Consider the following 12,356-nt stretch of genomic DNA (forward strand, 5'->3'; position numbering starts at 1 on the left):
CCTTCGCTTAGTAACCCCGTTTTTATGATGGCGGGGCTTAGGACTCCGGGCAAAATAAATGCAACGTGCAGTGGGGACTCCTTTCATCAACAGCGGCACAAAAAACCCACCCTGACGTCCATTTGTTTTTGAAAACGAACCTAACGAAAACACAGGGCTTGCGAAGCAGTCACAGGTTCAAATTCTGGCTGAATATCCACCTGTATTTTTCAGATCATCTGGATGCTTTTTAGCCTCTTCATCCCCACATACATCTTCCCATACGCAGCAGTGCTTAGTATTCTTCTCGCAACTTAGGCAATGCGCTATTTCCTAATTCAGTTCCTAACTGTGCTGGAAAAAAACCTGCGCGCTAATAAGCCAGCTGTTTTTCTTAACCGTTTCTTTAAAGAAACTGACTTTCTGTATTACTTTACAAAAAAAAAAAAAATCTAGGCTTACTTAGAAAACTATGAGGTTCTTCTTCAAATCAATTTCCTCACTAAATAGAGACAAGAGCAGGGTAGATCATTTTCTGGGCAAAGTCCAGAAGAAAGGCTGCTATTATCCTCGGTTAGACTAGCTGCTCTCTCCACTCCTCATAAAGCAGTTGAATATGTTGTACAAGGGGCTGAAGTCTTCTCTCAGGGAAGTGATAAATACTTCCAGATGACCAAGAAGAATAAAGATTGACGTGGGGTGCACAAGTCCCAGCATGGCCCAGTGTTTCAGAGGCCAACAGCCCCCAAACCGGAGGGAGTAACTGAGAAAAGTGTAAAATTCTGTTTCAAAAAGGGTATCTCGCAGAACTGATAAAATGAAAAAATGCCCCCTCACGGGTTATTTGGGATTTTTAACTTTTTATTCTGTTAGGAAAACCTGCACCCTTCCCAGCAGCGCCTTCCAGAGCCCGCCGCTAGCCCAAACATATTAACACAAAACCAAAACAACCTTGAACAGTCTAGAAGGAAATCAGTAAAAGATTGGTTCTCAAAACAAAGCTTTTGCATGGATTAGGTGCTTTCTAGCATGGTTTTTTTTCCGTCTAGTACTCCTGGCTAAGTCACTGCTTATCTTGGAAATTGGGTACGTTGGTGATTCTGCTGTCGGGAATAGAATACACATACACATACATTTCTTCAAACGAATCTGGTACAGCTCATCAGAAGAGAGACACAACCCAATAATAAAAGAAAAAAAAATGCAGGAGTACGTAGAAATACAATTTCTAGATACTGGTAAGAAAACATCTGCACTCCACATGCTTTTACAGTCATAAAAGCATCAAGCATCCATGTCAGGAATCCCTGCAAAATATAAGAAGACATTGCAACAACACAATAACCATTGGTAAATTCACTCAATGTTTTGTAAGATCAGTCTGCTCTTACCTATAACTTTTGTCAAAATTAACCATTCGCATTGGAGCCATTTGTTTCCCATATGTAAAATGTGGGCGACACCTCTTCAATCTGCCAGGGAAGCGATGCAGATAAATGTGTTAGCCTGTCTGAAGCGGATCTTGTACGCCTCATGGTAACGGGAGGAGGAAATTAACTTTTTCTGAGACTGAAATAGTACACCAGGACCAAGGTTGGAATAAACAGTAAGAATAAAGTGAGATGTGGAGCACGGTGAACACTGAAGGCAGCGTTCTGGTTAAAAAAGAAACCCAACACGCGATTCTTTTTGGAAGACTATGTCATAATGGATAGGTAAAAGAGCGAGTCCCAACTTGTGAGTACTTGACTTTGGAAATAAAGCATTCTGTATGGGGAGAAGATCAGCAGAGTACCTATACGTAATGTAGAGGTTGGGGGCCGATTGTAGAGTACTTCACATAACCTTGTTATTAATTACTGACCGGGCTTCTGAGATCTTAATGGAGAAGCAGCGAGAGGGGCTAGCAGCATCTCCAGGCCAGAGATGCTGGAGCTGCCAACAGCGATGTATGCTGACTGGCATTAGCACCGGTTAACTGAGATTAAACTCAAGAGCGGCCAGAAGAGCCGCCTCGCAGGGTCACGCGTGCAGGCCTTCCCCTCAGGCACCCAGCAGACGCCGCCGGTGCCGGCCTGGGGACGGCTCGCGGCCCCGCCCTGAGCGCCGCGGTGCTGACGGCTCATTTTCTGCAAAAGTTAAAAACCAGAAGATAAGAATCCGCGTAAGACGCTGGGCACCAGCGGCCGGGAGACACGATCCGAGGGCTCGGGCAGCGCTTCCCGGGCAGCCCGGCTTCCCGACCCCACGGGCCCTGAGGGAACGGCAGGCCCCCCCTCCTGGGCCCAACGGCCGCCGCCGGGCGGGGCCTGCGGGAAGGGCGGGGCCTGCGGGAGGGGCGGGGCTCCCGGCTCTCCTCCTCCTGACGTCCGGCTCAGACAATGGGCGAAACGGCCCTTCAGCACCGGAAGTGAATGTCTCGAGTTTCGTCGTACATTCCTCCGCGGCGGAAGTGGCGGCGGGCCCGCCCTCCTCGACTCCCCGGCCCCCTCCTCCCCCAGCCGCGCTGTAGAGTGTCCTGAGGGGTGGCGGGCGGAGCGGTTCCGCTCTCGGATCTGTCGGAGGAGTGTCGCCGGGAGCGGCGGGCCCGAGAGGCGGCCGGCTCCTCGGCGCTGGGAGGTCCCTCGCCAGCAGCGTGGCGGAGGGACTACTTTTTGGATCGGAAGGCAACAGCGCCTCCCGCTTCCGGGGGAGGGATCAAAGCGAGACGCGTAACTTCCGGCGAGCTGGAACGCGAGCGAGAGGGGCTTGGTGCGGGGGGAGGCAGCCCCGGGGGACGGGACAACAACACTCGGCAGGAGCTGCCTCCGTCGCCCCGCACGGCCGCCCCGCCGCCTCCGCCCCCCCCGGCGGCCGTCCTGCCCGGCAGCCGCCGCCGGAGGATGCGCCCCGGCCACCGGCCCAGCCTCGCCGGCCGCCCCTGAGGGCCTCCCCCTCCCCCGCCGCCCCCGGCCGCACCTCTCCGCCCTGCCCCGCCGCGGCCCTCGGTGCGCTCCCCCCGTCAGCGGCGCCCTCCCCCTGCGGCCATGTCGGGGGGTGGTGGGTCGCGCTATGCGGCCGAGTTCGTGCCGCCGCCCGAGTGCCCCGTGTTTGAGCCCAGCTGGGAGGAGTTCAGTGACCCGCTCGGCTTCATCGGCCGCATCCGCGGCCTGGCCGAGAAAACCGGCATCTGCAAGATCCGGCCCCCCAAGGTACCGCCCCCTGGGGCCTGGGGTGGGGGCAGGGCGGGGGACCGAACTGGGCCCAGGGTGGCCGGGAGGGGCTCGCCGTGTGCCTTGGGCTCTCCGGGGTGCCCCGGGAGGTCTGAGCGGGCCCGGGGTCTCGGTGGCAGAGAGGTGGACGTGGGGTCCCGGGGAGCCCCTTCCCCCACTCCCGATGCTCGCTTGGGGTTTTGCGTGTCGCCTTCCATAGGCCTCGGTATCCGTGCCCGGGACGCCAAGGAACCTGTATAGTCTTTGATCTCAGAGCTGGGTTTTGTAGAGGTTGCTTTGGAGCAGGTGAGAAGCTAGTAGTGCGTGGCGGAGTCTGGGACTTCACGCTCTTTTTACTTTAAAAAAAACCCCAACAGTCTACTTGTGAAAACTGCGAAGGCATGGTAGGTGGAATCGGGCGTTTGCTCCAGGAGGGGGGAGAGGGAGGAGGAAAGGTATTTCTTTTTAATGGATCATTGTTTATAAACATAATCGTTAAACTGTTAATAGGAGTGCGGCCAACCTGTTTGTGCAGGGGAATTATGTTTATGCCTAGCAGTTTAGAAGGTCGAAGCTTAATCTTTCCGATGACTTGATCATTATTTTATGATGGCTTGCCCTGTGACCTGGTAAACCATTTAGATGAGAACATCAGGCAATTTGGCAAAAGGTGGTTAGATCACTTCATAATTGAAGTACAAATAAACTTTAAATACAGCTGTAAAGTAAGAGAGTTGGAAATACTGAGAGAGAGAATGAAAAAAACTGAAAGGAAAGCGTGTAACTGAGAACAGCTTGGATACCGGGGTTGCTGATTAGATTTCATGATCCTTCCTCTCCTTCTGACCTGTCTGGGTTGCTGGAATCTGTTTAGTTGGTTTAATGACATGGTGAAAACTTGACCTCCAAGGGGCTGCCCTTTCTAAAATAAGCAGAATGGCTTAGGTTGAGAGGCTACAAGAAACTGATCCAGATCCTGTTCATTGAGAATAACTAGAACTTTCCTGGCTGTTGAACGCATTTGTTTTTCTCCATGATTGCTTAGCTGTTTGCATTGCAGGGTTTTGCAGGATGCATGCGTCGGGTTGATTTGCAACCTGCAATAAGGACGAAATCAGACACTTTATACTAACCTTACTGATTTATTATTCTTTTCTATTATTAGAAGCTGTAAATATTTTACGATTGTACTTGAGGCCTTTATATGCTGCAGCAGTGCAAATAATAAATATTTAGTGTGGCTTGTCCACCTGGAATTGGGGTGTCCTTACTCTGTTGTATTTACTGCCAGGTAGACAATCTACTGTAACTTAAGCTTTCTTAAGAAGTACTAAAGAGCTGAATTATACTTGTTTTGGTGTTGTAACACAGTTTTGAGAGATGGGGCTAGGAGGCACTTGTGGTTGAACTGACTGCTGACTGTGCTGAGAAAGTCATTATTTAAGGCTGCAGTTCTGTTAAAGAATTGGACTCCCAACTGGTGGTCTTATCCTTATTGAAATGACTGCAGACAAACATGAAAAAAGTTAGATGCGTAATAATGTGCTTTATTTAATGTTTGTCACTGTTGACGGTGAGAATTTTGCGATCTGCAGGGTATATGGAACTTTTTTTAAAGTAAATAAATAACCAATAAGCTACAGGGTATCTCTCATATTTAAACTCACTATGAGGTAATGCATACTGAAATGCTTTGAACGTTATTTTCTTTTATATTTTTAATTCTGTGAGGATCTCTCTTCGAACTAAAATATTGTGGGAAGAACATTATTTTAAAAGCACAAGAATGTCATAAAATTGGAAAATGATGTCACCAGTTTTACTGAGAAACTCATTTACTATTGGGAGCTTGTTTACGCAAACATTGTTAGGGTCTTCTGTTTTGTGCATTTTTTGAGAAATTTCTTGAAGCAATAAAATGTCTTTCTGTCTCTGTTTAGGACTGGCAGCCTCCATTTGCATGTGAAGTACAAAGTTTTCGTTTCACTCCACGAATTCAGCGCCTGAATGAACTGGAGGTGAGCTTTTCCACTGTTGATATAATTTTGTGTTTGCACTGAAAGCAATAGGTCTCCTTGCTTGAGATTTGCATCTTGGCAGGTTTCTGGATGGGGGAGACTTTAGAAACCCATAGACCACATCAGTGTTTATACTTGGCAGTGGCAGAGTTCATATAAAATAACTCTCCACGGCTTTGAAAAAAGTCTGGGTTTTATTTTATTACTGAAAATAACCACAAGAGTTTTTCACATTCAACTGGAAATGTCTAAAATGTATGCCAAGTACCATGTTGTGTAGTCAGAGCAGCCAGTGTCTAGCCTTCAGAGCTCCACAGGCAATGAATTTTTTTTTCTTAAAATATTTACTGCTGTTTTGAAGCCCCTGGTTACCTTATACAGTCTTGATAATGCCTTTTAAGCCTTAAAATGAACTGTTTTTTTATAGGCTTGTTACAGTTGGTTAATTCTACGATTCAAAAATATATGGGAGCTTTCTTGAAAGCAGTGAGAGTCCCATTCTGTCCTGGTTTTTCCTTTTCTCTACAACATTTCTCAAAGCCTTGCTCTGTTCATATACCAAGACATCATGTATCATTTGGCTTGTAAATGGGTCTCCTTATGGAAAGTGATTTGAGCACTCCAAAAATACTCAAGGGAGGAGGCCCTTCTGCATGGTTAAGGCATATATAAAAACTGTTTGTAACTCTCCCCCTCCCCTCAATGTATATTTCAATAATTGCTCTTGTGTTTCTCCCTGGAATGCTGATCTTTCACAAGCATGCATTTTGGTTTCAAACCAAGAAATTGTTAGGTAGGAGTTTGGTTTATAGGCTCTTGAATGCAGAGAGAAAAGCATATACAATTTTCTGTTTGTAAAGATCTTTCTTTTTATCAATATTCCTATTTCTAGTGGTTTTTTACATGACTAAGAAATACCTCACTTGTCAAGTTGCACTTTGAACATGTAAACACTATAAAAACTTGTCATGTTTTTTCTCAGGACTGTAAGGTATTGTCACACTTGTTTTGGGACACATGCGTTTGTCTTCCTTTATTGATTGCAGGCAATGACAAGAGTGAAGCTGGACTTCTTGGATCAGTTAGCAAAATTTTGGGAACTCCAAGGATCCAATTTAAAAATCCCTGTGGTGGAGAGAAAAATACTGGATCTCTATGCTTTGAGCAAGGTGAGTAAGCAATTGTAGGCCTTGGTCAGACAGGGACCTCGTTTTTCATCCAAGCTCAAGAAGCCAAGCAACAGGGAGGGCTTGTTTTACAGCATTAATCTCATTAATATGGAGATAAATGAGAGTGGAAAAAAATATATAGTGAAAGAGAATTTTTAAATTGAATGGTTATGGCAGACATGTCAAGCACAGTTAAATCAATTGCCTTTGGTTGGATTCTATACAGCATGTATTTGTTACCTTGTGTACAGCTTGAACATCCAGATGTCAGCCGGCCACTTGCTTTTTAGTTCTCCTTTTTTACATATGGTAGAGCTGCAGGAGTTTGAGCTGGTTTTTGAGAAGGCAGCGGTATACTTGCGTGCAGTTCAGCTCCTGACCTAGCAATTCTGTAATGAATTGTTGTAATTGCTCCTTCCTCTCTCTTAATAGAGGTTCTGCACATGACATAAACATGCATCTTTGAGAGATTATAATGTCAACTTCTGCAATAATTATTTTAATTAAATTCCAAAACAGGCTAGGCTTAAGGCTGGCTAGAAATTTATACTACTATAATTGTGTTTGGTGTGGTTTTTTTTCAAAGTTTGCACACAAATAAAACCTGTGTTGGAATCTGCTTTTGCATTGGTAAAATATATGTAAAATAAAGTTACTAAGGATGGATTGTTAATATAAATAGGTAGATTTCTTCTTGCAAGGTAAGGAATTAAGATATGGTAGAGGTAAGGAATTCAGATAAGGTAGTTCTAGTGCTTCTAGGTTGGAGCATCAGTTTCCATTCCCCATCAAGATTTCTTTCTCTTAGGTAAGTAAAAATGTAAGATCTGAATAGATTTTATTTTTAAGGAAAGAAGCCATAGTCTTTTGGACAGTCTGGAATTGCTGATAAAATGCAGAGAAAAGCTGATAAAATGTCTTTCAGTATTTGTTTGTTTTTTAATTTCTTTTCATGTCTGTGGTGGTTTGCTGGGATATACAGAATATCATAGTGGTACTGGGAAATATCTGGGTCACTGTTATGAGCTGGAACGTTTTAGTTGACTGCAGATAGGCAGGTCTAAGCTTATTTAGTTACTTAGTGGCTTCTCTAGTCGTTGTTCATGTATAGATAATTTTAGAAATCTTAATTTATTTGTCACTGTCACAATTAGACTTTTGAATTTACCTCAACATCAAAAGTAAACCATAAATTTCACTCCAGTAACAAAAAGTTTTTGCATTGAGGTTTCTAACAGTCTGTGAAACATTAAGCATGAAATTTGGTCCTCATGTGTAAAGAAATTTAATGCAAAACTACACTGTTGTAGAAGTGCTGTTAGTCTTATAATAATATAAATGAAATTACAATCCATTTGGGTTTTAAGCTACTTGGCAGTGAAACTGTAAAGCGAATGGAGGCAATGGAAATGTGGCCAGTGTTTCTGAGGAAGCAATTCATATGCTGTTATGGTCATTGCTTGGAGGCAAATGGTCTGTCGTTTTTCATTCAAGGTACATATTAGTTACACGTAAGCAGTGATAGTTCTGTATGTGAATTAATAAACTCAAACCAATTGAAGTCAGTTGTAAAAACTGGACTGAGTTAATTGGAAGGTAAATGCAGTTTCTCCTCTTTTTACAGTAGTCTCTCTTCCATTCAAGGTTTTGTGAGAGTTTCTGTAACTCTGAAGTTGTGAGCTCCAATGCTGCCTTCTGCCTGGGGTCTGTTAGAATGAGCTTCGCTTCTGGCCAGACTTGTGTTTTGTATCAGAGTACAAGTCTGGTGAGAGTTAACTTTTCAGTTTGTTCTGATGGTGGGGTTTGTATTCTTTCCAACAAGTCATAAATCATAACTGTTGGACGACTCCTGTCTAGGACAGTACGCAATTTACATTTACTAGGAAAATTGTCATGTTAAATGTATTAGGTAATGAGGATAAGTAAGTGCCTAGTTATTAAAGTACTAGTCCTTCAGGAAACGAAAACTAAATTCAAGACTCCATCACTTTTTAATAGAACCTTTTAACATTTGGTTGGTTTAATTGATTCTTGGTTTATGCAAGGTGGTGAGAGCAGCTCACAACCCTTAACTTTTTTATTTATGCATTTCAGATTGTTGCCAGCAAAGGAGGCTTTGAAGTAGTCACGAAAGAGAAGAAATGGTCTAAAGTGGCAAGTCGGCTTGGCTACCTGCCAGGAAAAGGCACAGGGTCATTACTCAAGTCTCATTATGAACGGATCTTATACCCCTATGAGCTCTTCCAGTCTGGGGTCAGCCTTATGGTGAGATGCTTCTCTTTCATCATGTGAAGAGGGGACCCAATCTGCACGTAGAATGCTACTTGTTTTTGCATACGAAACTAACTTTTAGAAGCTTTAGCTATGTAAACAAACCTAGAATCACCCTCATACTTACCTGTGACAGAATAGTGCTAGAAGTTGTAGCATGACCTCGTGTAGTTATTTTCTGATAGCCGTTTCTTTACAAGACTGAGGCCAACCCTATTGGGAAGGAAAACAGGGCAAAAGATGATATGATTAATTGAAAAGATGTCTTTCTCTCTTGATAAGCTGGCAGTTAAGATTCAGTTTCCTTCTTTGAAGGGTGCATGAATTAATTGGCCTCTTGTCCAAATGGCATGTGTAATGCTGTGTGATTTCACTCATCCTGTTTCTTAGGAAACAGAATGATTCACAGACCATGGAATGATTAGCACTGCCTGATCAATCAACCTGGTGTTCTGTGCTCTGATCCTCTAGGGCATCCAAAAGCCAAACTTGGACCTTAAGGAAAAAGTGGAGGCTGAGGACCTCAGCTCAGATGCCCAGGCTTCCCCAAAGCAGGCTTCAAGAATGAATGTTGTGCTGAAGAGAACCAGGCGCGTCAAATCCCAGGTACGCCTATTAATTGGCTCTGACGGACAGAGAACACTTATTCCTTCCACCAGCGCAGCAGTGTTGGCAGTGCAACAGCCTTTGTCTGGCTGTGGGAGCCTACTTAAAAGCACCACCAGGAAGCAGTCTTCATTTAAATAAAATCCAGAGAAGGATGTCTCTCTGAGGCCTGGCTTGCTTATGGTAGATGCACTGTTTATCTGAAAACTTTTAAAAGCTGCTTTTTGTTTATTGACGAGCAGCCTAGGAACCTTTGTAGTGAATATATCTGTGAAAACTAAACAGATAAAAAGCCATTTGTGAAATGGTGTTGAAGCTTGTGCTTGTGCAAAGTTCAAAAAGGTTTTTAAAACTTTTTCAAATATGCCCTTTAGTCACACGAATGCAAATATGTGTAGATAAGTCTTTATTAATTGTGGAAATTGCACTTGGGACTAATTATCTCAAGCTGGACAGACTGTATTTCTGAAGAAATGAAACAGATACGTGGGGAGATGCTCAGTGATGACTGGAACTGTATAGGATTTCCACAGTTTTTCTACTGAAAATCAGTTTCTTTTCTTCTGGATTAGTGGTGTTATAAGAACTTCTGGTATTCTACTAGGTGATATTAAATCCTGGGAGTACCCCCCAGTAAATACCAGTTCAAATTGGATCACCAACATTTTAAATGCTACATCACTAGAAATAATCTTGGAGGCTTGTCCTGATGGCTCCATTGCTTCTATTGCACTATTTAAAGCAGGCCTTCACCTTTTGACAAAGATATCTGTTGCAGGCAGCATCCTAAGGCTCTTTGCAGTAGGTCTAGTGGCTCCCTGCTGGCCGGTCAGTGGAACATGGTTGAAAGCTGGATTTATATGCAACAAACTTACTACTTGCTTGATGCCGTTCTCAACTAATTTTAAGCACCACAAAGTTTTTTTCAAATGCTTTTAAACTGCTTTTTTTCAAATGCATCTTTCTTGTCACTGAGATGTTTGAGTATCCTTTATAAACTTTCATCTTTTCCTCTGATGTCATGATTGATTTAGACTAAGTTGTCTTTTTTTAGTCTGTTTTCTCAATTTACTGAAGCTGACTTGATGTTATTTATCATAGCCATATAACAGTGCATCACACAAGCAGTCCCAGGCTGTGATCTTACCGGATCTCTCAAATCATGTATTGTTAGTGAGTTATCTAGAAAAACTGAAAATGGTGCAGGAACTGAAGCAGTCATTTGTTATGTGGAATTCTGCTTTGGATTTGAACAAATCTTGTGGGATAATGCCAGTGTGACCTTTTTCTCATACATGGTATAAAAGTGTCACTATGTTATTAAGATCCTGTGGGATCTTTTCTCCTGCTGATTCCAGTAGAATAATGGTACTTCCCATTTCTCCTTGTTGGAAAAAATGATTCTGTGGTGATCTTGGCACAGTATAGCTGCTTCATTTCATTTCAAGGGGCTGCATTGCAGAAATGGGAGAGGTGATTTTACTTGGATCATCTGCAAGAAGTAAATATATATATGTATTTAAATGCCTTTTATTAGGCCTGTAGCCATGCTATCTTTTAAGCATTACAGTTACTAAAGTGGCTGAAATGAGTTCTTTAATGCAGGAAAAACTCAACCTACTTGCATAGTCAGGAGAAGTATTTTTTGGCTGTGTTGGAAGCTATGTATAACTCTCTTAAGTCAACTCTGGAACTGTATTTAGAAACAGAGACTTGTGCTCAGTAGCCCCAAATGGTAGAAGTGTAAATATCTGGGGAATGCTGAGAAATTGTTTTGGATTTCAGTGCACCTCCTTATTGTAGACAGGACTCTGTTTATTGTTGGAAGTGCTTACCTGGAATTGTACCAGAGATTGTCTAGATGGTCTTCAGAGAACAAGTAATATGCAAGTAATGTAAAAACCTGCTAAATAAATGTCATTCTGCTCTAGCTGAAACATCTGAATGATTTGTGTGTAGCGTGCCGAGTAGTCCAATGCCTGGGTAGTGAGCATGGATAACTGACCTCTGCATCTCAGCAGATTTCTTCCAACTGCTAGAAGTACTTTCCAAAAGTGCTCTGCATCTTCTTGCAGATAACTTACCTAAGAATGAGTGATGAATAAGAGAGCATAAAGGTAGTAATCAGAAATTACTCAAATAAACAAAGATCCTCAGCAGAAGAAGGCGGTGGCAGACTTTCAAAAAGCAAACTATTGACTTTTTAGAGAAAGTGAAAAATGAAAGAAAGTAGGGAATGAGAGTTCTCCTTTGTGAAAAATGGGCTGGGAATCTTTGGATACTGCAATCAAATGTCAGTTGAATACATTGTCTCTGAATAGGAAGAGGATAATTTGGTGATGAGAGATTCTGCTCAAAAATAAACTTAATGCTTCATTCTCTTTCCCTTTTCTCTGAAGAAAGCTATCACACATAAAAACTGGAGAAGGGCAACTGAATTACTGAAGGCTTGTAAAGAAAAGGACAACAAAAAGTAGAATGAATTCAGATTAGGAAAAGAGAATATCCTTAAGGAAAGGTTAAATTTAGGAGAATACTTCTTTCTTAGAAAAGAGTAGTATATCTTCATAGATGATCTGTTAGGGTGTATTTTAACTGGCAAGGGATTTGTTTAAGGAGGTTACATCATGATGATTTCTGGTAGAGAAATGCAGTACTGGAAAAAAAAAATTAAGTGCTGTCTTTTCAAAGGACATTAACTTAACGTCCAGAGAATTTTCTGAAAAATTAAAACCAGTTCTAAGTAGTAGATCTGCTTTCAGGTTTCTTTTACAAATGTGGTTGATTGCAGAATAACAGAATTAATAAAATAAGCTTCCATTTTTTTAATTTGAAAGATTTCCTTGCATGGGAATAGTTGTGTGAAACGAAAGAACTTTGGGAGATGCTGACAAATGCCCAAAACATGTAAATATTTTGATTCTTGGTTTTAACTACTGTGGTCTTGCGCATTGGGAGTGGAGGGGTGGGGATGCAAATGTTTCAGAGTTGATGAGGGTAGGACAACAGAAAAAGATAGTGCGTGAATCCAGTGTAACTGGATCATGTTATTAGGATTCACCCATACATGAGAAAAGCCTTTGGGTTGTACTTTCAGTTGAGAACCTAAAAAAACCCCAAAA

The 12,356-nt window shown here is 42.7% G+C and overlaps 1 protein-coding gene across 2 annotated transcripts in view; it reads left to right on the forward strand.

The window, feature by feature from the left end:
* Positions 1–2,805: 2,805 nt before the first annotated feature.
* KDM5A (lysine demethylase 5A) overlaps positions 2,806–12,356 on the forward strand; it is a 51,720-nt gene continuing 42,169 nt past the window's right edge. For both annotated transcript variants that reach the window (XM_050907903.1, XM_050907990.1), the window contains exons 1-5: positions 2,806–3,170; positions 5,111–5,188; positions 6,235–6,357; positions 8,452–8,622; positions 9,100–9,234. In XM_050907903.1, the coding sequence (XP_050763860.1) occupies positions 3,006–3,170; positions 5,111–5,188; positions 6,235–6,357; positions 8,452–8,622; positions 9,100–9,234 (672 nt within the window). In that variant the 5' untranslated portion in view covers positions 2,806–3,005. The remainder of the gene's footprint in view (positions 3,171–5,110; positions 5,189–6,234; positions 6,358–8,451; positions 8,623–9,099; positions 9,235–12,356) is intronic.

This window comes from Gymnogyps californianus, chromosome 1 (genome assembly GCF_018139145.2).
Source record: "Gymnogyps californianus isolate 813 chromosome 1, ASM1813914v2, whole genome shotgun sequence".
Lineage (NCBI taxonomy): Eukaryota > Metazoa > Chordata > Aves > Accipitriformes > Cathartidae > Gymnogyps > Gymnogyps californianus.